The sequence below is a fragment of the Populus euphratica genome, unplaced genomic scaffold (assembly GCF_000495115.2).
Source record: "Populus euphratica unplaced genomic scaffold, PopEup_1.0 scaffold86.1, whole genome shotgun sequence".
Classification (NCBI taxonomy): domain Eukaryota; kingdom Viridiplantae; phylum Streptophyta; class Magnoliopsida; order Malpighiales; family Salicaceae; genus Populus; species Populus euphratica.
This window is the reverse complement of record NW_011499880.1, coordinates 1,609,480-1,631,915: the sequence shown is the minus strand read 5'-3', so window position 1 is coordinate 1,631,915 and position 22,436 is coordinate 1,609,480. Positions and strand designations below refer to the sequence as shown.

The 22,436-nt window shown below is 29.0% G+C and overlaps 1 protein-coding gene across 1 annotated transcript; it reads right to left on the bottom strand.

The window, feature by feature from the left end:
• Positions 1-11,299: 11,299 nt before the first annotated feature.
• Positions 11,300-16,742, bottom strand: LOC105129267 (probable beta-1,3-galactosyltransferase 14). Its single transcript, XM_011031254.1, has 7 exons — positions 16,208-16,742; positions 15,396-15,548; positions 15,220-15,302; positions 15,003-15,102; positions 14,278-14,391; positions 11,912-12,054; positions 11,300-11,632 (listed from the first exon to the last, which is right to left on the bottom strand). Exons 1-7 carry the CDS (start codon positions 16,582-16,584, stop codon positions 11,547-11,549), a joined length of 1,056 nt encoding a protein of 351 aa, XP_011029556.1. The 5' UTR covers positions 16,585-16,742; the 3' UTR covers positions 11,300-11,546.
• Positions 16,743-22,436: the final 5,694 nt, after the last annotated feature.

Genomic DNA, 22,436 nt, shown 5'->3' with positions numbered 1-22,436 from the left:
ATACAGAAAATCATGAAGTAAAATCTCCAATAATAAAAAGATTTTAAAACAAAATAAATAGCAATAAAAATAATAAAAACCAAATATAATAAAAAAATTAAATAAAATTAGGGATTAAATTTTAAAATAAAATAAATTAAAAAAATGATAAAAAATAGCAATTAAAAGAATAAAAACTAAAATTAAATAAAAAAATAAAATAAAACATTGAGAGAAAAAAACTGAAAAATAATAAATCAAGAAAAGAATAAGAAAATAGAAATCAAAAGAATAAAAATAAAAATTGAATAAAAAATAAAATAATTAGAGATGAAATAAAAAAATATCATAAAAGAATAAAACATAAAAAAATCAAAGGAATAAAAATCAAATTGAATAAAAAATTAAATGAAATAAAATAGCTAGAGAAGACAATTTAAACCATTAAAACACATCCAAAGTAAAATAAATTAAAATAAAAAGAATGCAAGCCAAAATTGAAAGAAGTGAAAATTGAAATAAAAAGAATGCAAGCCAAAATTGAAAGAAGTGAAAATTGAAATAAAAAGAATGCAAGCCAAAATTGAAAGAAGTGAAAATTGAAATAAAAATAACGCAAGCCAAAATTAAAAGAAGTGAAAATTAAAGGACACAATCAATTTTTTAAATAATTAGTGTGAATTTTTAAATAAAAAACAAAAAATAAATAAAAAAACAATAATAAAGCATAATCACATCTTTATTGTGAGCATGTGCCCCCACCAACATGAAGATATGCCACTCCAAACACTATACTAAATAGTAATTTTTGATAGTTGAATGATTTTACAAGTGCTAACACGTTAATAATATTTTTTAAAATTATATTTAATTTTTTAAAATTACTTAATAGTTTTGAAATAAACCTTAAAATTACAAAATAACCCTTGATGATAAGACTAAATTGCCTTTAAAACTAGCCTTGGAATTGTTTTTTATTTTAAGAGCAAATTGATCACTTCGCTGTTTAAAAAAGGAAGCAAAGATGAATAAGCCACTCTATAAATTTTTTGTTTTCAAAGGGTGTAGACTTATTCTAGGGTGTGTTTGGTATTGTGGTTATGGTTTGAAAAAAATTATTTTTATAAAAAATATTTTTAGTTGAAATTGGTTTAAAAAATATATGTTTTGTTAAAATTGAGGTTTAACAAAAAATAGTTTAATGTATTTGGTTAAAAGAATGCTTTCCAAATTGAGATTATAAAATAATTAAAAACATATTTCTTTAATTTAAATATTGTAGATTTAATTATTGTTATTACATAATAAAATAAATAATATTGATATTAAATATTTTTTATTGTTCCATTAAATTATATATAATTTCATAACGTATTAAATATATTTATATATAATTTCATAACGTATGAAATATATCCAACAAGGGCTATATTTTTCATGGTTTCTTAAGCACGTAACAACATCAAGTAAGATATCATCACGACTAAAAATTGAGGTTGTGATCAAATTCTGCAAATGCTACATCATCAAGCGATCTTCTTCTAATTTTTTTTAATAAAACATAATTAAAAAAATAAAAATAATTTTTTTTTAACAGGTCGGACCCTTGCAAGAATAAAATTGGGATTGCGATCAAATTCTGAAAATACTATGTCATCAAGCAATCTCCTTCTAATTTTTTAAATAAAACATAAATAAAAATAAAAATAAAAATAATTTTTTTTAACTAGGTCGGACTCTAAATAAAAATAAACATAAAAATAAAAATAATTTTTTTTAATTAGGTCGGACTTTCGACAAGAATAAAATTGGGATTGCGATCAAATTCTGCAAATACTATGTCATTAAGTAATCTCCGTCTAATTTTTCAAATAAAACATAATTAAAAATAAAAATTAAAGTTTTTAACCAGGTCAGACCCGACAAGAATAAAATTAGGATTGCGATCAAATTCTGTAAATACTATGTCATCAATCGATCTTCTTCTAATTTTTTAAATAAAACATAATTAAAAATAAAAATAAAAATTAATTTTTTTTAACCAGATTGGACCTGGCAAGAATAAAATTGGGATTGCAATCAAATTCTGCAAATACAACGTCATCAAGCGATCTCCTTCTAATTTTTTAAATAAAACACAATTAAAAAAATAAAAATTAATTTTTTCCTAGATCAAACCTGGTTCAATGCATTTAGCTTTAGACCGAACCCGGGCTAGCTGGCACCGTGGAGAGTGACTCACTGTTCATGTGAACAGTGGAGTTTTACTCTCCATTATTCACTTAATTAAGTGAACAGTGGAGAGCTTGCTTTCCATTGTAGAAAGACACAGCAAGAAAAAATATGAATTATTTCAGCTGAACTTATGGTTTCACCATATTTTTTGTGGGTCCCATGTGCCAAAACACAGCCACACCTTATAACTAAATATTATATTACTAATTTTTTTTGAAAAAAAAATAGCAGCTGTCACATAGCCAAACGCCCACTAACTATGCAAAATATATTGAAAGAATAAAAAAGCCCTTAGAAGAGAAGGCGCGCGCCTCTCTCTCTCTACATACACTTTATTGTTTTTAAGAAAAATAAAATCATTTTAGCATGTTAAAAAAAACAAGTATACTAATTTGTGCACGATTAATTTTTTAATCTCCAATGGATCTCTTAAAAAATAAATTTTAGCATCAAATACAAGTGTAGTTAATTTTTTATAACATCAAAAATATCATTAAATTGTTTCAATGAACAATATAATGTGTTTGGGGTTTTTTTTTAATGCATGCTTGCTAGAATGTGTGTCTATTTCAATTAATCTTGACCTTTTTTATTTTAAAAAAAAGAAGAAAAAAGAGAAAAAGAGATTACTATATATTATTCAATTATTGTATTTTTTAGGATTTTTAAGCATGATTTGATAAATTAATCCAACGAGAAATTGTATTGAAAGTTTAAGCTTACAAAAATTCCTAGACACGTTAAATGAGTTTTTTAATAATAGATGGACATGATTGCTTTGCCTACATGTTTTATAAACTTGATTTTATAAAAGGATAGCTAACTAAACACATTTATCTAGTAATGTGGATTATGAACCTGATTAGGTTTAATAAGTTTGTTTTTAAAATTAAAACCTGATTAGGTTTAATAAGTTTGTTTTTGAAATTATTTATTTATTTATTTAAAAAATAATAAAAATAAACACACAAAGGATAGTTATTGAATAAAGAAAAAAAATGTAGGATTGCACAAAAACAACCTCTGCTGGTATTATGTATAAAAAAAAAGTTACAATTTTATTCAAAAACTAAGCAAAAACAAAATGCTATTTAATTAAAAATATATCATAATAAAGGTAAAAAATAAATTAGGAAAATATTCTATTTCTCAATTCTAATATATTTTTTTCAAACAAAATAAAGGTAAAAAAAGCATCTTAATGTGATTCCTCTCATCCAATAGACCTTGTCAAATTCAAGAACGACTTTTTTTAAAATCATAGTATGTTCAGCCAACTGTTTTTTTTTCATTGTTTTCTGCCAAATTTCTTTTTTATCTCTTAAGTTAGGGACTAAAAAAATAAAGTTTTGGATCAAAATAAATTATATAAAAAATTAAAAGAATTATGATGGAAGAATGAGGAGAATAAGGAGATAAATGTTTTTTGCTATGTGAATTTTAGGTTGGAGATGTTATTTTTTTATAATTTACACTTTGATCCCCTGTTTGGAAATTTTGTCTTTACATAACAATTTATCATAATTTCATCATTATTTTAATCATAAAAGGGTGCCATTATAAGAAAAAAAAAGTATTATAACAAAAATAAAGAGTGGGTGCTATAATGAAAACCGCATGCCTTTTGTCATTACTTTTAATGATAATAAAAAGTGTAATTATAAAGAAAAAAGTATGACAAAAAAAATGAAAAAAAATGTTCGAGAATTTTTGGTGTTACTTGTAACTATAATAATTGATCAATAATTATTATATTAGACGTGGATGTGTGGCCTTATATAACTATTGTAGTTATGTGGTTGTATGACTTCTTGATTCTGTGTTCAAGCATCAAAATCATGATTAGGTTAAACTCTTATGTATTTGGGGTTAGTTATTTGCTAAGTTCAAGATAATATAGATCTGATAAGTTATTAAATTCAATACACTTGAATTCAATCATTATTGAGTTTAAGATAATGTAAATCTTACAAGTTACGAGTTTTTATACACTTGAATTTAACCATGGTTGAGCTCAAGACAACGTGAATTTAACAGTTTACTAAACTCGATATAGTTAAGTTCAATTAAGGGATGAGTTCAACTTTTTTGAGCATAACCATTGAAAAAGCTTATCTCTATTAAGTGCGGAAGAGCTCAGCCCCTGTAGACTCAACTACATTTTGTATTATATTATCTCAATATCTCTAAATGTCTAAAAATCTTTAAATGACTTATAATATTTATCCCTCATTAATACACATGTAAGAGATATTTATTCCTTATTAAATGATATCAGAATAAAATAACATTTTAACTCCTCGTCTTCATAAAAAAAAAATTTATAAGTTATAAATACCTCACATATCCTTTAAGATTTAGGTTTATAATCTCTTTATTCTATATATTTTTAGCATATATAATTATATATTTTTAAAATTTATCTTTTTAAAATATCATTACATTGTCTCTCTATAAAAAGAATATTTACTTAAGTATTTAGGAGTTTCAAAATATAAAAATAAGAATTTTTGCAAGTACTAGCTTTTAGTCATTTTGATTTACCAGATATTAAATATCAGTTACCACTTATTTTAACTAAAAAAATTAATTAAATTATCAGAATCAAGAGATTAATTACTGAATAATAGATAAATTTTATTCCTAATAATATTCTTTTATATTACCAATAATAATTTTTTAAAAAATCGAATTTAGATGAGATATCAGATCCTTACGTGCCCACGAATTAATAACAAAACAAAGCCCAATATATAGCATATAAATAAATATTGGCTATAATATAATTCCCCCCCCCCCCCCCCCCATTTTCCAGTAGAATGTCTCGAACTTTGGATCCTCAGTTTGTGTAAGAGTACGGACTACATTATTAAATTGTAGTTTTATTTTTGCTGGGGTATCCATAAAGAAAGGTCGGAGAGAATTCCAACTACGCGGTAATAATAGTTTTTAAAGTATTTTTTATTTAGAAAATATTAAAATAATAATTTTTTATTTTTTAAAATTTAATTTTAACAACAACGTATAAAAATGATATAAAAAATTTAAAAAATTAATTTTTTTAAATTCAAATTATAAAAAGAGGTTGAAATTCATTCAGAAACACTGTATTCCTCGTTAGCCAACCTAGTCTCGCATGCTGTAAATTTTGTCCTCAGCAGAGCAGATTGAGGTCAAAATTAACATGATTTCTTTATTGATGTTTCCTTGCTTCTCCTGTTCTTACTGTATACAATATTAAACCCAGAAAAGTTGAACCTTGTTATGCCAAATTTCTTGAGTTAAAAAAAGAAAAGAAAAGTAGAACTGATGAGCCTGAAACAACAGATTAGAGATAGAATGGGAAGTATCCATTTTTTTCTTCGTGATCATTGTTGTTATCAAGTGCCAGTAGATGGATAGCAGTGACTTAACATGACTTGAATTATAGCACTTGGAATCTGGCAATTTCCAGGATGAAGCAATTAGTACGCCATGTGACCTAAAGAAGAGAGGATGACATTACTTGGAATGTCTGGTTAGTGAGGAACCTCAAATGGCAGGCAAAAGAGTACGGATTTTAAGGTAATTTTCAGCCACCAATAATCATGTGCTGCAGTTCCATTTGATCACCGGAGGGTCAGTTGGCTGGTAGATACGTTGTTTGCTTTGCTATGTTTCACAAGGAAGGCAAGACCCCGTCCCTTTGGGCTTTCATGTCCCACAAGGCGCCCAAGGACATGCCGATTTATCATATATTCAGCTAGCTATCATACCCTGGTCCCCTTTCTCTTCCGGGTCATGATCCTATTATAAGAAGAGGAGGTTCATCATGATATTATCAAGCTTATGCCCCGGTGACATGTCTAAGAAATAAAAAGTAGCTGCTTTTATTGATATTTGATAGTTTACCTTCTTTGTTGGTCCGTAAAATGTCACAGAGATATCCTATCGAAGGTCACATTGGATTCCTCCTTGGAGGAAGAGGGAGTAAGACTTGATCATGGCAATACAAAGGGACGAGGAGCCTGTTGTTTTGTCCTCGAGCCCGTTTGGCTCTGTAATTGTCTTTTTATTGATGGGATTTTCTTACATTCTTTGAAGATTTACTTTATTCTCAAGTAGTTGTCTCTAAACATCAGAGAGATCCCTTCCAAGGAAGAAACATCCGGTTAAATCTCATATGAAAACTTGGCCTTAGTGCAGAAAAATCACTGATAAGTGCAGTGAGATGCAAGAAATCAGAATCCAAGGAAACATTCAATATTCTGTCATCCTCTTCTTTTCCCTCTCCCTCCCCTCGTACAATGAATTAATTTCGAGCATTGTAACTCATCTACTTAGATTTTAGTTTTGCTCATCTTTAAATATCATAAATTTAAGAATTATTAGTAGATTTATATAGTTATTAACTTTAAACTAATAAAATTAGTTGAAGTATATACAAAATTAGTTCAAATGTATAAAATTAGTTGAAGTATATACAAATTAGTTCAAATACTGATATTAATAAATAAAAATAATAATAAAGGGAATAGGGGAATGATGAGGCACATGATGCCCACTTGGCCAGGAAAGAAAACACAATTATATTTCTTGTCCTCTTTCTCGTGGGTGTATGCTTGCAGAATTATTGTATTTTGTATTTAGTGTGAAGTGCAGCTAGTAATTTCTTTGTCATTTCCTATTTGATCATTCGAGGATGATTAACATGACAAGAATTCAGTGAGGAAATTCCTCTGGTTACTTTAAGCAGAGACATCGAACCAAATATCTTGTCATTCTTTTCCTTGATTTGAATCCTCCATGAATTGTTCAAAATGAAGAATATATAACCAGCACCCCGATTTATTCATATCTTATGAGATAGCAGATGAAATCAAACTATTCAAGGTACATGATGTTACCCAAATAGAGTTAATTTTGGCTGGTAAAACTAGAAATTCTATCAATGTCAACTGTAAAGGAAACAAGGTAGGTGTTATAATGTTTGCCTTGCACAGTTTACTGCAAGACTTGCATCCTTGAGCTTTTCTAGTGCCATTGGCGGGGCGTAAAGCTAGTTCAAAACTATTTAGACAGCATTTAATATTGCACTGACGAGATCTAAGTCAATCCAAGTGTCTGTGTGGTATTGAAATTATAACTGAGGGTCACAGTTAGTATCAAATATTAATATTTGGTTAACTTAAAAACTAAGTTTTGTTTTAGTGGGATTTTTATGCTTCTGCTTTACTGTTCATAAATTAATTCAGCTGATCTATTATTCATGTGAATAGTTGATTTTCATAAATTAATTCAGCTGATCTATTATTATTCATGTGAATAGTTGATTGGGCCTTTACCGTATAGAGATGGGTTCCAACTCCAATCTAATGTATTAGATTGGTTCTGATGAAATAAAATAAAAAAAATTAACAAATTTTTATAAATAAATTTTTTTAGATATTGTGTTTTATTTAAAAAACTAGTATTAATATTATTTAATGATATTATATATTTATATTAGAAGAAGATTTTATAATAAGATAATATTTATAGAATTTATTTACAATTTTAATTTTATTTCTAATAATATTTTACTTGATATTATTACATGCTTAGAAAGTTATGGAAAATAATTTTAATTTAATATATTAATTTTTTTTTATTCAATTTTTTTTTAACTACTTAGAAAGTTATGGAAAATAATTTTAATTAAATATATTAAATTTTTTTATTCAATTTTATTTTAACTAAACATATATTTTTATAAATTAATTTTAATTGAAAATATTTTTTTGTGAATCATCATCATTAAAGATACGCTTGATTCTCAGGAGAACACGGGCACGATTGTAGTTTTATGGCCCAATCAAATGCCCCATCATTCATAAGCCTCTACTATCACAAATTCCCTTCAGTGGCACTCCTCTTCCCTCCCCTTGCTGCTCGATGAATCATTTCCATATCACTGTGTTATCATTACCTTAATTGCTCTGTCTGTTAAGGCTTCACTTCAACTACACTCTTCCGATACCTAAATCAGTATTGATTCTAAGGCTTGTGACTTAATCTGAGAATTCTTACGTTGGAAGGTGATGTTCACTTTGGATAATAACTTTAAAATCACTCAAGTGGGAGCAGCTGATCCTCCCCACTTCACATCAGAAAGAGATTTGTCATGAGAGAGTACTCTCACTTTCTATCAAATTTACATGTAACTCATATCCCATCAGAAAAGAAGGATGGGACTTAAAGATTCACATAGCTTGAAGGCAACTCAGTAGGTATTGTTTTTTCTCCTTGACAATGCCATGATCACTTCTTAATTCTGGGTTCGGTGGAAACAATTACTTGAATAGCAGCATATGGATTTTCCTGTCAATGATGCCTATTTTATTATAAATTATTGAGCAACATATTGATGAAAATGATAAATGAGCCAGCCATGTGAAGCAAACGCAGCAATAAGAAAAGTTGAGGCAAGATTTGTCTAGCCAAGTGATTCAAAAATAATATAAAATGGAGCTGGCCTTCAATGGTAAACCTCTCTGATATTTCTGTGCAAAAAGTACAAAATCTTTATCACATTGTATAACAAATCCATATTGACATTAATCTAGTAACAAATCCAAGAGCTTCTCAGTGAGAGAGATAGAGGATTATGCCGTATAGAAGATTAAACTCTCATTTGAGATTGTGTTTTTAATCCAAAAATACTTTTTAAAAAGCAGTTTGCACTACAATACCAAATAGATGGGACCAGGCAGCATAATTCTATAACTAAACCACATCCATTCTTGGCTTATCAAGGCAAACATCATTCATGGATGCAAAAGTAAATGGGAAGCAATTATGGGCTCCTAACACATGGGCACGCATTTGATGAAACCTAACAAAATGGATGAGATATGGGAAGCAAATAAGCACTCACATGGTGCTTGTAGCTGTGCTCCAGGGCGGGAAGAAGCTAACAAAAATGGGTGCTTTTGTATAATTGACATCTCATATGTCCACCACCAAGAATTTTCAGTGAACGTTGTTTTCGTTTTCTAATGATGTTCATGAATATCCATCGTTTAGTTAGACTCTGAATTAGGCAGACAAAAACAGAAAAAGAAAAAAGAATTGCAGAAAGCAACGGGGCATCTCGCAGTATCACATGGCAAACACTTCTCTGTAAAGTATTGAGTGAATAGACTTGAGCACATGGAAATGGATCATGAGGTTAAGGGCTGGCGCATAGGAGAGGAGATTGAAACACAACACTCTAAAGACAGCAAAGGGAAATAATTCATGTGGTCAGGCGAGAAGCTATTTCCAAAAGCTAAATTAGTAATATAATTTTTGAAATAGTGTAAATATAGCATTTTTGTATATATATACTCCAATGGAAAAAAAAACCATTTTAAAAAATCAATTTTATTTTAATATATTTGATATTGATACAACTATTTATCAATAGTAACTAACTAATACAATTCCAATCAAAACCTTTTTTTACATAATATATATTAAACAAAGAGAAGTAAAAAAAATAAAGAAATTAAAGCAAATTTTGATTTTCATAAGTTATTTGAAATAAAATAAATATCAATTAAAAAATTAGGGATAAAATTAAAAATAAAGAAAAGTTAAGGGGCTTAATTGAAAAATTACATGGCATAGTGCAAGAATCGAAAGAAAGTAGGAAAAAAAAAGTCCACTCAAGCCAAACCAAATTTCTATTTTTTACACGTGTCACCTCAACATAAAAAAAAAAACCAAGACAAATCTAATGATGCTGTAGAATAATATTTTTGGTTGTCGGAATCAACTACATATATAGTTAAAAGAAAAAAAAAAAAAACAACAAAGTTGTTGACCCGCTAATGTATACTTAGCAAAAATATATTTTTACCATGTTTATATAAAAAATAAGACACAAATACCCCTCCTTTTTTTAATAAGACTAGATTGGTAACTTGATTGTGTACTTTATAAGTAAAAATATAAATCTGTGTCGGAATAAACTTAATATAAAATTAAAAAAAAAAAAAAAAAAAACAACAAAGTTGTTGACCCGCTAATGTATACTTAGCAAAAATATATTTTTACCATGTTTATATAAAAAATAAGACACAAATACCCCTCCTTTTTTTAATAAGACTAGATTGGTAACTTGATTGTGTACTTTATAAGTAAAAATATAAATCTATTTCTATATGATATCAAACAATGCATTAATCTTAAGAATATTTATAGTAATTTGCAGTGGAATTTTAAAGATAAATACCCGTCTTGCCCTCTGTCAATTTAAAATGTTAAAATGTTCTTATTAAAAAGACAATCATGCCCTCAAGGCAAAATGTTTTTTTTATTTTTTTCATGCGTATAAAAGGATGGATGGGGAATTAAGTGTTCCCATCCTGTATTGTGACTTAGGGAACAATAAATTTCCCATCTCTTTTAATTTTATTTATAATAAACTTAAAATACATGAAAGTTAAACTTCTCTTGGAACAAAATTAAGAAAGAAAAACAAAGAAAGAAAGAAATGCTTGAAAATTTGTTATGTCTTCCGACTAGATAAATGTTAAGACAAACCATTAGGAATGTTTGTTTTTAAATTGTTTTTTATAGTAAAAATTATCAAAATCAATAATTTTTCAGATTATTTTTAATGATTTTGATGTGTTGATATAAAAAATTAAAAAATATATTATTTTAATATATTTTTAATTAAAAAATCATTTTAAAAAATATTTTGCAATGCACACCCTGCACACACTCAAGTGGTTCTCATGGGTCAACAGCTGGCCAAATGCCCACTTCAGGTGCCAGCCTCTCAGCAGTTGGGCTGTCCTATCCTAAATGGAGTGCAGATGTAAAATAGGTGGATGGGGAAGAATTTAAGAAACAATTCTGAGGTCGTTTTCCAGAATAGCATTCAAGGCTATTTATTTCTAGGAGGTCTCTTTTCAAGAAAATGAGCCAACTATTGACCTCTAAATGCAGGGCCAAAAAACTAATTTGAATGCTACAAAAGCTATTTGGTCTGCATCATAATGCATGAATGTAAGAATCTGGCGTGCAGATGAGTGCACACACAACCTAGTACTCACGCTTTACTGTGTTTATGACATGGTCATTCACTGATGGCAAAACAAATTTATGGGATTGTATATCCAACAATGGAAGTTTACAGGGTTAATCATTCTCAGTAACTCTCATTTCCTGAAGATGTATAAAACTTTGTTCTCTTGATCTACATCACTGGAAAAAAATTGCAAATTACAAGAAAGAATAAAAAAATAACCTTCATTGTGTAGGCAAAATTCATAAATCCCTCTCCAGTCTAATGCCTTCGGAAGAAAAGGATAACCGAGAAGCTAATCATCTGGTTCCATAGTTGGACTCTTTGAGCAGCTCTCCTGTTGATGGAGTTCTAACAATCTGGCTTCTGGATTACAGAGACCTGTATAATAATTAATAATTGTGTCATCAGATCACCATATTTGTTCACAATTTGATGAAAAATATTCAACGCGAAGTCTTGTGAGAAATCAAATGATGCAGTTCCAAAAAATGATTTAAAAGTTCTGCACAAACGTCTGAAGCAAGGCAACTTTTTCTTGCATCAGAAATGAATCAAAATCACCCGTGTATATGCTCATGTCTGTAAACTAACAGCAGAAGTTGAACTGATATTGTTCATTTTGATTCTATTTTCTATATGGCTGATAAAGATACCAACCTGAACACTTGGGAATGTCCCATACTGCAATTGATGATGGTGTACACTCTGGTGAGCATAACGCTCTGTTATCCTCGTGATTGACATTCATTGCCAGCATCCATGCACCAATTGTAACATCCTCATTGCTGAACATCCGAAAGCTGATAATTCAAGAAAACAGGAAGTGTTACATGGAATGAAGTGATCGTCTCCAACCTAAATTGAGATTCTAAGAGTCTAGAAGTTCCTCAGCATACATATTATGATTGTCTACTGAAAATTTCCAAATATAATGTGGTATTTCATGATCTTATCTGTACAACAAGCAAGCAGGGGGACCACTCATGGTATGTTCTTGCTATTTCAAATCAGAACCAAGGCAAGTCCCAATCATGCTTCAATAGGTAATGGGCATGGTAAAATCAACCAAAAAAGGCTTGTTAGTATAAAATCCAACAAAACTTTTTCTTGGTTGACTTGGGCATTGGGTTTCATTGTGTCAGTTTGATTGATCATGCAGTTTATTTGAAGTGAAAAACATCTTATCAGCTACTTAATAAATAATAAAAAATCAACCCGATGGTTCTTTGACATGAAACCACTTGACTGCTATGAAGATTTTGTCAAAAAACATGTATGACAATTACAGAGATTAAAAGCAAAGAACATTTTTATGCAGTGAAGAAAGCTCACAAATTTAAATTTGAGCACGTAATAGTGTGGACTGCATGTGTGCTTCAGTGAGGGAGAGGAGAAACAAGCAAAGTATTCTCTCTATATGCCTGACACTTCATGTTTTGGGGTTATGGTGCACAAGCCCAACTTTGAGATTAACACTATCGCCTCAAGCTCCCCTCCATCACAAACTCAAATTAAATAGTTAAACACAAGTTGAGAGTATTTGGTGCTAAATGGATGGCTTTAACTTGATCAGTTGAAAAATGATAGTTTACCAAACAACACGAGCCCCATTCTGTTGCTTTGTTGCAATTTGGCAAGAGTCAACCTCAGAGAATTGTACTGCTATCTTAAGTGCAGTGCATACTTATATTCTCTACTACGCAAAATATTAAATAAAATGTCAACTTGCTTTTGGATGCAAACATTCAAGGTCGACAGGTTCTTGACCAAAACCGGAGCAGAGCCAAAGCAAATTTATAATAAATTAATAAGCAACTGAAAATTTTAAAATATTAAAATTGTGAAATAAAACTAATTTGAAAAATAAATTGTGACAAAACTTTATGCATAAGAAAATGTACATTTCACAAGACTTTTATATTACAGTTACAGTCGATGTGTTTTCATGGAACTAAACCAGTTTCTATCCAGATTATGTAAAGTGTTCTAGTGACTAAAGAGGTCTACATTAAAATTAAACCCATGATATAATAAAATTAAAAAAATTATGGTCAATGATTAAAATTCTTAAATTGCGATAAATCATAATTAATATTTCTTCTTCAGAAAAAAAATTTTCAATTCCAATAGACCAAATTATTTGATTTTTTTTTATCAACATATAATTAAAAGATGGGAAATGGAGAGTCATCTTGTGTCAAGAAAATGTGAAAACAAAGGAATTTTGGTTTGTAGAGAGAATACATTTTCATTGTTTACACACACACACATAAAATTGGTGATGTTTATACAACTTAAAGAAACTAGAATTGACAAGGACTACAGTTAAGAAGGTATAGCTCGTCAAAACAAACAAGTTCAGAAAGTATATTTTGTGCTATATTTCAACGATTCCCATGGAAGGATTTGCTTGCATGCCCCAACATATTGGTTATCAACCTAGGTCAAATGAAGCCTTCCACCTATAATATAATGAGGCAGGCAACCACAATTAAACAACATCACTTTAGCAAAAGCCTAAGCCACTTGAAAATGCATAATATCATCACAGATCATTCGTTTGTTTGATTTCTTGGTTTGATTTTTTTTTCCTTTGGAATGTGCAAGTGCTTTATGTTGGGAAGGAAATGAAATGCAAGTGGTAAAGGATGGCATACTTTACATATACTATAACATTATACATAGAAATATTTTCTGGCAGGGGTTGCAAGGGACCCCCTATGCCACCTCCAGCCTCTGTTGTGCCAAAATAACACAAGATAATTCAAATGTTGTATGCATCATCCAAACAAAGAGAGGAAACACTATTTTTCTTTTTTCTTTTTTAAGAAAAAGCAAGAGCATTTTTCCTAAATGGTGAAAAAGCCAGCAGCTCTTGAAAGGCATAGGAGAGTTGCACTATCAGCTCCATGCCCTTAAATTTTAACTTGAATAATCATTATTGTACATCATATTTAGACAAGCTATTAAATGCTGGCCAAACACTTAAGGGCATGTCCTGACGAAGGTAACAAGCAACTCACCTGTTGTTTCTGAGTACAACTAAACTTGCAACAACATCTACAGAGAGAGCATATATCGGACCATATGCATGGTAAAAGTACTCCTTACCAAGCAAATAGGATAATGGTTCATACCTGCAGAAACAGAGATTATAAGATTACTGAAAAGGTCATGGCTAACCGCAATTTGGGATACTACTTTTCGAGATTATCAAGCCCAAAAGTCCTTATCCAATACTTTTTGGATAAACCAACATCTCCAATAGAAGTAGGCATTATGCATGACACCCCTATAATGCTTCCAAATAGTTCATTTAAAAAGGATGACTTTGAAGTGGATTAAAATTTGTGTATGATTATGGTACTAAATTTACAAAATAGGGAATTAAATAAAGCTGGATGATTGGGGATTTCACTTAGTCTCCAAAACCCTATAAACATTAAATCCTAACGCTACAGAACATCAAATCATGATGTGAGATTCTAGTTAACTAAGTCAAAAATACAAGAACAAACTTTTCACAACAACAGCACCATGAACAGCAGCATTGCCTTGGATTAGTAAACATTTTCTGCTATGGTATTACTTCAGTAACATAACTTTAGGTCAACTTTTAAGTATAAAATGCTAAATCTAGTAAGAACAAGATTCAAACCACCTAATAAAAAAAAGGTAGTGTGATTGATGTACAAATTGTATTGTTTATGAATATCCATTGCAAAACAAAAATGGAAAATGAACTTACCATTTGAGCTTTGGATCAGTGAAAACTGGTCCCTTTTTCATGCATCCAAGGTAAGTTTGAGAATGAGTACGCTCTTTTGCCAAAAGAGTCGAAAGACGATCTGAAAATATATTAAAATACAAAAATGTGATTTACATGGAACTGTACTACCAAAGTTGATTCCCCAAATAATGCTACTGAATAATATCAAACACCAAAAATTTCACATTTTACCCACCTGGCCTCAGATAAATATCATCATCAGCTTTGACATAAAACTCGGAGTCAAAAAGTGCATAGGCAGCTTTAAAGAATGCTAACCTGCAAAAAACCCAGATGAGTACAGCCATCCAATAATAAACTTGATGGGGGAAAAAACAAAAGAAAACTATGCAGTTCATCATCAGCACTAACGTTTTATATGGGAGCTTACTATACTGTTCCTCTATATCTACTAGCAAGAAATCATCATATTCTGCAATCTCCTTTCTGAGCTGTGCCATCTTTGATTTATCATTAGTTCTACCAATAATAAACCTGAAAGCCAAACCAGTAGATTCTTCCAACCTGCAAGCCAATTAATCTATAAATTACCGCAATACGCAATACGATGGGAAGAAAAGGCCTTCTACAAGTTAGTAGTTTTCAGCAATTTTCAAAACCATGGACAACCAGAATCTGTTAAAAAAGAAACCATATTGCACAGTTTTTGACAGGAAGTACATCAAGAGCTCAGCAATAGCAACAGTATATTATATAATATAAACCATCCAACAAGACTATGATGTACAGATTGCTGTTCAAGATCACATTCACACCTCTTTTTGATTTTATTCTCCTAAAAAATGGACAAATTATATCCCCAAATGCACATTCCTTAATGAAAAAGCATCAAATCCTCAATTGTTTAGCTTGAAATTTAGATCTTGAGATCTCTTGTTGTTGGATGCTAAAATTTATAGAAGATGAGCAGCATATCAGCATTGTTTCTTTCTTTTAGAGTTCTTTGTTTTCTATCAATGAATTAAAAAAAGAAAAAACTTTGTTTTCTATCAATGAATTAAAAAAAGTAAAAAAAATAATCCTAATTCATGAAACAAGAAAACCAAGAACTGAAGATCTCATTTCTAAATCTACAAGCAAATGAACCTAACAAGATTCAAGCGATAACTAGCTAAAATGTCAAACCTTTTCTTTTTTAAGAAAGAAAGAGAATTGTTCGATACCGTTGAAGTCCCTGTCGATCGGACGGCATCCAAGTGTTCCTCAAAGACCGCCTCCGACCCGATGACTCGAACCCAGTTTGAATCCCAACAAACCCCATAACCTTATGCCTCTCTTTCCTGTCCTCACCATCCAAAACGACAGCGTTCCCACCGCCATTATCATTTCTATTGTTGCTGGTTTCCCAGACGACACGGACCGATCGCGGCGGGGAGTTATTGGAGCAACGGTAGTTGTGGGAGGAGGTAAGAAAGGAAGTGAAGCCGAAGATGAAGCCGGAGATTCCGATTAAAAGGAAAGTGAGAATCAGAGGCGTTGATCTGCTAGGATTAAAGGGTTGTGAAATGCGGGAGTGAAAGAATTTAGGAGAAGAAGGCATTCTCTGAGTTTGAGATAATTATTAGTAGAATGTTTGTTTTGGTTATAAAAGAAAGAAAAAAAGGAAGATCATGGCTGGCACAGACAGAGAACAGGGAGATTTTATTTTTATTTTTTTGAGGTTTCTAAGAATTTAGAACTGGAAAAAGTGTACGAGAATGAAGTTTAAGTTTGAAAGAAAGAGTAAGAAGAAAGCGTGGAAGTGGAGGAGTTTGTTTCCGTTAATGGTAGTTGCATTGTTTGTTTGTACCTTGCTTTATTATTATTCATTGCATAACCTGTACTGTACTGTACCCACATTTTTTCTTCGACGAGCACTCTTTCATATGTCAAGTATTGTAATAATGTTTTGGAAATAAATTAAAATAGTATATTTATATTTTTTAAATTATTTTTTATATTAATATATCATAATAATTTAAATTCATAAAAAATATTTTTTAAAATTTTTATAAAACATTGTTTGGACTATGACATCATAAATTATATTTATGGTTTGATCAATTCCTTTTCTTTTCTACGGAAAGTGTATTTGTTTGTACAATTTTTATATTTGATTAACTTTAATTTATTATTATTTTGCGGGAAAAAAACTTATTTTTATTGAATCTAGGCAAAAAAAAATAATTATGTTTTTTAAGAATATTATTCTATTATTTTTTAGGGAGATTTTCATAATAGTACAATTGAAATTAACTAAATGTAAGAACTAAGGATTAAATAAAGTAGATAGAGAAGGAAGAAAAAAAAATAGATTGATAACCAAATTAAAAAGGAGAAAAGAAAATGAAAAAAAAAATAATGAGATAGAGAAGACACAATATAACGGTGGTAAAAATATCCTAGTAACATTAGAAATATATTAATGGGATGGATATTCAATCAACACCAAGGAAATCTAAATTTGGAGTTAGAGATGACACATATGCATAGTCTAAAAGTGGTGGCATCCTCACTTGTTGGTGTGTGAGCCACACGTACCAAACACAAAAATTATGTATTGGCGCTCGAGCAACAAGCATTAGATACAAAAACCTCTTGTGTTTAGTGTATATAGAACATGCACCTAACAAAATTAGATACAAAAACCTCTTGTGTTTAGTGCATATAGAACATGCACCTAACAAAAAAAAAGAAGTTTTGATATGTTAATGCATATATCACATGCGCTAGACAAATAAAATCATGTGTGAGACATACTTGTGTTATCTGCATGTCTCTAGTTGCATACTAATTTAAGAATTATTTTTTTAATGATATTACTTTGAGAAAAAAAATTTCCCCACTGTGCTATTGTTGGGGAAAAAAACTTTATAACAATAGTGTTCTAGAATATAATATCTATTAAGAAGAATTAATTTTATCCTTTTTTATTTTATCTTTTAATGTTTGAATAATTGAGAATTGAGCTTTATAATTTATTTTTATTTATTTTATATTGGGTTATTTTGGTCTTCTAATCCATGTTTGATTGGTTTACAAAGTTTTTTTTTTGTTTTTTTTTTAATTTTATTATTTAACATTATGTTGATTGAGAATTGAGCTTCAATATATTTTTTATTTGCTTTTTATGAGTTCATCATAATCTTATAACTTAAGTAATGAATTTTACATGTTAACCTAGATTGAACTAGATCGATCCAATATGTTGTTATCTTAATATTTTATCGTTTTGAAATTTTTTCAAGTCAAACTATATTTTTTTGTTGTTGTTCAAGTTGCTTTTAGACTTGTCAAGTTGACCATGTCATATTGGATTAATCTCTACATGTTTTCCTTCTTCAAGACATATTAGCAATTCTTGGATATTTTTTTTTGAACTTTTAAAAAACATTTAATTCGACCTGCGGTATAATATAGGTAAATAATCTAGTGATTCTACTATATAGCGTTAACTTCGTGTTGTGATGTTAATTGTCTAAAATGACTATGACTTTAACGTTGTATTAATGTCTATGCCTTTGAAGAATTTAATACTTCATTAAATGTTATCTTGTGAGATATAAAGATATTAAAGCTTTCAATTGTATTGTTCACTCTAGTGAGAGAGTTAGTTGTGAGAATAAAATCACTTTGTAAAGTTATGTAAATTTTTTTTTTGTATTGGTGAGGTGATTTCACCAAAGAAGAAATCTTAAGGAAAACATATCTTTAAATGGAAAAAATCTTAAAGAGGGAATATTTTCAAGTGGTTTAAAAAGCTTGGTGTGGTTTTATTAAGTGGTTATTATACTTTTAAACTTGAACAAATAAAGAAATATAATACTCAAGTACAATTTGATATTGGAGGTATGGATGTAGGTTTGCCGAACCACGTTAAAAATGAGTTTGTATATTTTCTTTCATTATCTCTTTTCTTTAAATACTTTAATTATATTGTTGGTTATTGTGTTAACTTGAAGTAATTTGTTTTATTTGTTAACATTAATGTACACCCAATTCACCCTCTCTTAGGTGATAAAGTTGTCTTAGTCTTTGAACAATATTTGATATCAAAGCTTAGTTCTCATACATGAAGTTTGCTTAGACTTTGAATATAATGACAACTACCAATTATGATATCTAAAATAAAGGATTATCCATATCTAGATTATCTTTTTTTTTTATGGTAATGATTATACATATTAGAAAGCTAAAATAATTATTTATCTTTAATATATTGATTATTGTTTATGGCTATCCAAAGAATGGACCTCATATACCTATTACAGTTGAAAATGGTATTGAGATTCCTAAAGGTAGAAGTGAATATATATGAATAATGATAAAAAATTGATTTATATGAATATTAAAACTATGAACACTCTATATTATGCATTAAGTGAAAGTGGATTTAATATAATTACATCATGCAAAAATGCTAGAAATGTATTGTATGTTTTACAAGTAACTCATGAAAGAACTAACCAAGTTAAAGAATCTAAAATCAACATATTAGATCATCAGTATGAATTGTTTAAATTTATTTTTAGTGAATGCATAACTAGCATGTTTACTAGAATGATTACCATAACTAATAGTTTGGATGCACATGCTAAGACTTATACTAATGTGGAAATTGTGTGCAAAAGTTTTAGGTCCCTACCAAAGACCTAGGAAGCAAAAGTAATGGCAATTTGAAAAGCCAAGGATCTCACAAAATTTTTATTAGAGGAACTCATTGGTTTTTTGATGTCTCATGAAATTACCATGGAGAAACAAGAACAAGAAAAAAAGCCAAAAAAGAATTTAGTATTCAAAATCGTTTATCATATTGAAGATAATGGTGATGATAAAGATCATGAAGACATTGAAGAGGATATTGTCTTAATTACAAAACAATTCCAAAATTTTCTAAGTAAAAAGCAAGGGAATTAAAGATTCTCGAACTTCAAAAAAGATGTAGACAACGAAGAATCAAGCAAGAAAGTCTTAAGATGCTACAAACATATCAAAACAAGACACATCAAAGTAGATTGTTTATTTTTTCAAAATAAGAAAAGTTGTCATTAGAAAAAAAACAATGAAGGTTACTTAGAGTGATGATTCAAACGTAAGCTCAAGCGATGGAGAAAAACATGTACCGAATAGATGCTTTATTGCAATTAAAAGTGAAAATGAGATACAATCTTTGGATGATGAATGTGGCCCTATGTATGATGAATTGCATGATGCACTTGAATCCTTATATGATGAATTTAAGAAATTAGATTCAAAATATAGCACATTGAAAAAAAAACCTATACATGTTTACTTATAAAAAAAGAAACTTTGAAAAAGAAAACTTGTATTATGATTGATGATAGTGATAAGATGAATAAACTTGAGAGTGGAAAAAAATTCTTAAATGATAAGATGAATAAACTTGAGAGTGGAAATTTTTTTTTTTTAAAAAAGGTAAACAACCAGAACATAACCTTACCTTAGCTAAATCCATATAAAACTCTAAAATTATAGAAACTATGTTTTCAAGCTAAAGATGTGTATTTAACAAAGTAGGTTTAGGTTACTAACATAGAAAAACTAAAAACATTTGCAAAAGTATTTTGTTAAAGCTATATAATCTTTTGACCCTAAGTATAAACCCCCTAGTAAAATATACAAGGATAATGAAGTAGAAATTATGTTAAGCAAGTAAATTGAATAGTTACAGTTAGGGGATGAGTTAGGGGATGATAATGGATTTTGAAAATTTGAAGTAAAATACTTATGTGGCAATTTTAAAATAAAAATATAAAAAGTGATTGAAAAATAAAAAATCTAAAAAAATGAATAAAAACTAAATAGAAATGATGTAAGAGGAAAGGAAAGTGCTGACATGTAATTTTAAAAAAATTGAAATAACCTAACTTTAATTTGGTATAAACAGACGTTGGAAGCTGAGTATTTTTACCTGTAAATATAAAATGATATGAAGGAAGGAAAAAATAGGAATTATTTAATTTATTTTGTGTGTGTGTTTGGCCGACCATTAGAAAAAAAAAGAAAAAAAAGGAAGGAATTCTTAAGAAAAACTTAGAAAGTATTAGACCAAAAAAGCCTAGAAATTAAGGGAAAATCTAAAAGGGTTTAAGAATTAAACACACTAAGCACTTAATTAAAAAAAAAAACTCTTGAGCAAGTGATTTTTCAAGGATTGGAGCTTGCAAGGAAAGTCTGGAAACATGAAGCGGGAGGAAGAAAGAAGTGAAGAAATTGAGTTTTTCTTTCATTTTGTGTCTTACAAACTTTTAACCTAGAGATAATATATATTGTTGCAATGATTAAATTATGTATTTGCTTAGGATTAATTTGTATAGTTTGTATTAGTGTTGTGTAATTATAAATTAAGGGTTGATGATGTTAAAAATAATGATTTAATCTTTGGAGTGTGTAAATGATCATTTATAAACAATGGGTCAAGTGAGAATTTAAAGAAAATCTTAACTTTTTTCTGATCTTTAGTTTTAGCCAAATACAATATAAAGCAGGGGAGGATTTTTCTTATAAAAAGATGTGTTTTTGGATTGGTTAATGAAAGATTTTAATGATAAAGTGCTTAGTTGTTGTAAATGGTATATATTTAATATGTGTGGTGGTGTTGATTATGACTGGAAATGTATGAAAAATTATGAAAGAATTGTGTTTTTTTTTTATGATTAAGTATATATATTTTTGAAAAATTGTATTATGAATGATAGCGTAAGGGTGATTTAATGCACATTTTAAAGTATGTACGAATGGAATAAATTATAGGAGAATAAAATTAACATGAGAAAATAATAAAATGGATTTGGAAATTAAATGAGTTTTATGAGTTGGATTAGATTGAATATTTTCTTTATGTGTGCCCTAAATTAGGCATACAAGGATTATTAATAGACTAATAATATGAAAAAAAATAATCATGTTGAATCCAAGAGAAATTGTTAGAGTAAAAGCTCATATAAAAGGAGTTGGATCATCACGCGCAACAAATAGGTATTCATCATCTTATTTGAATTTAAAAGCTTTTAACATATGTCGTTACAAATATGTTGATTTATTTAATATGTATTGATTTTTAAAACCTATAAATTATAAAAGAAATAATGTTATGAAATCATGATGTTATCATCACAAAAGTGGCCTCAAGCTCACCATATATCAATTTCATCACAATATGATTAATCACAACAAACATATATAAAGCATGGCAAGGAATTTCTTTGAATAATATATGACACGACGAAAAGATTGATGTCTTCTCCCAAGTGCAGGAGTGTCGAAGTAATAAATAACCCGGCAAGACCGGGGTCGAACCACAAGGAGGTTAATTGTACAAATTATAAAAAAAAATTATAAAACAACAATAACAACAACAACAATAATAATAATAACAACAACAATAATAAT

Coding starts and splice junctions, on each gene's coding strand:
- LOC105129267 (XM_011031254.1), bottom strand. CDS start 16,584: ATGCCTTCTTCTCCTAAATTCTTTCACTCCCGCATTTCACAACCCTTT. Junction 15,303..15,395: donor AGTAAGCTCCCATATAAAAC/GTTAGTGCTGAT, acceptor GGTTTTTTGCAG/GTTAGCATTCTTTAAAGCTG. Junction 12,055..14,277: donor GTTGTACTCAGAAACAACAG/GTGAGTTGCTTG, acceptor TTGAATTATCAG/CTTTCGGATGTTCAGCAATG.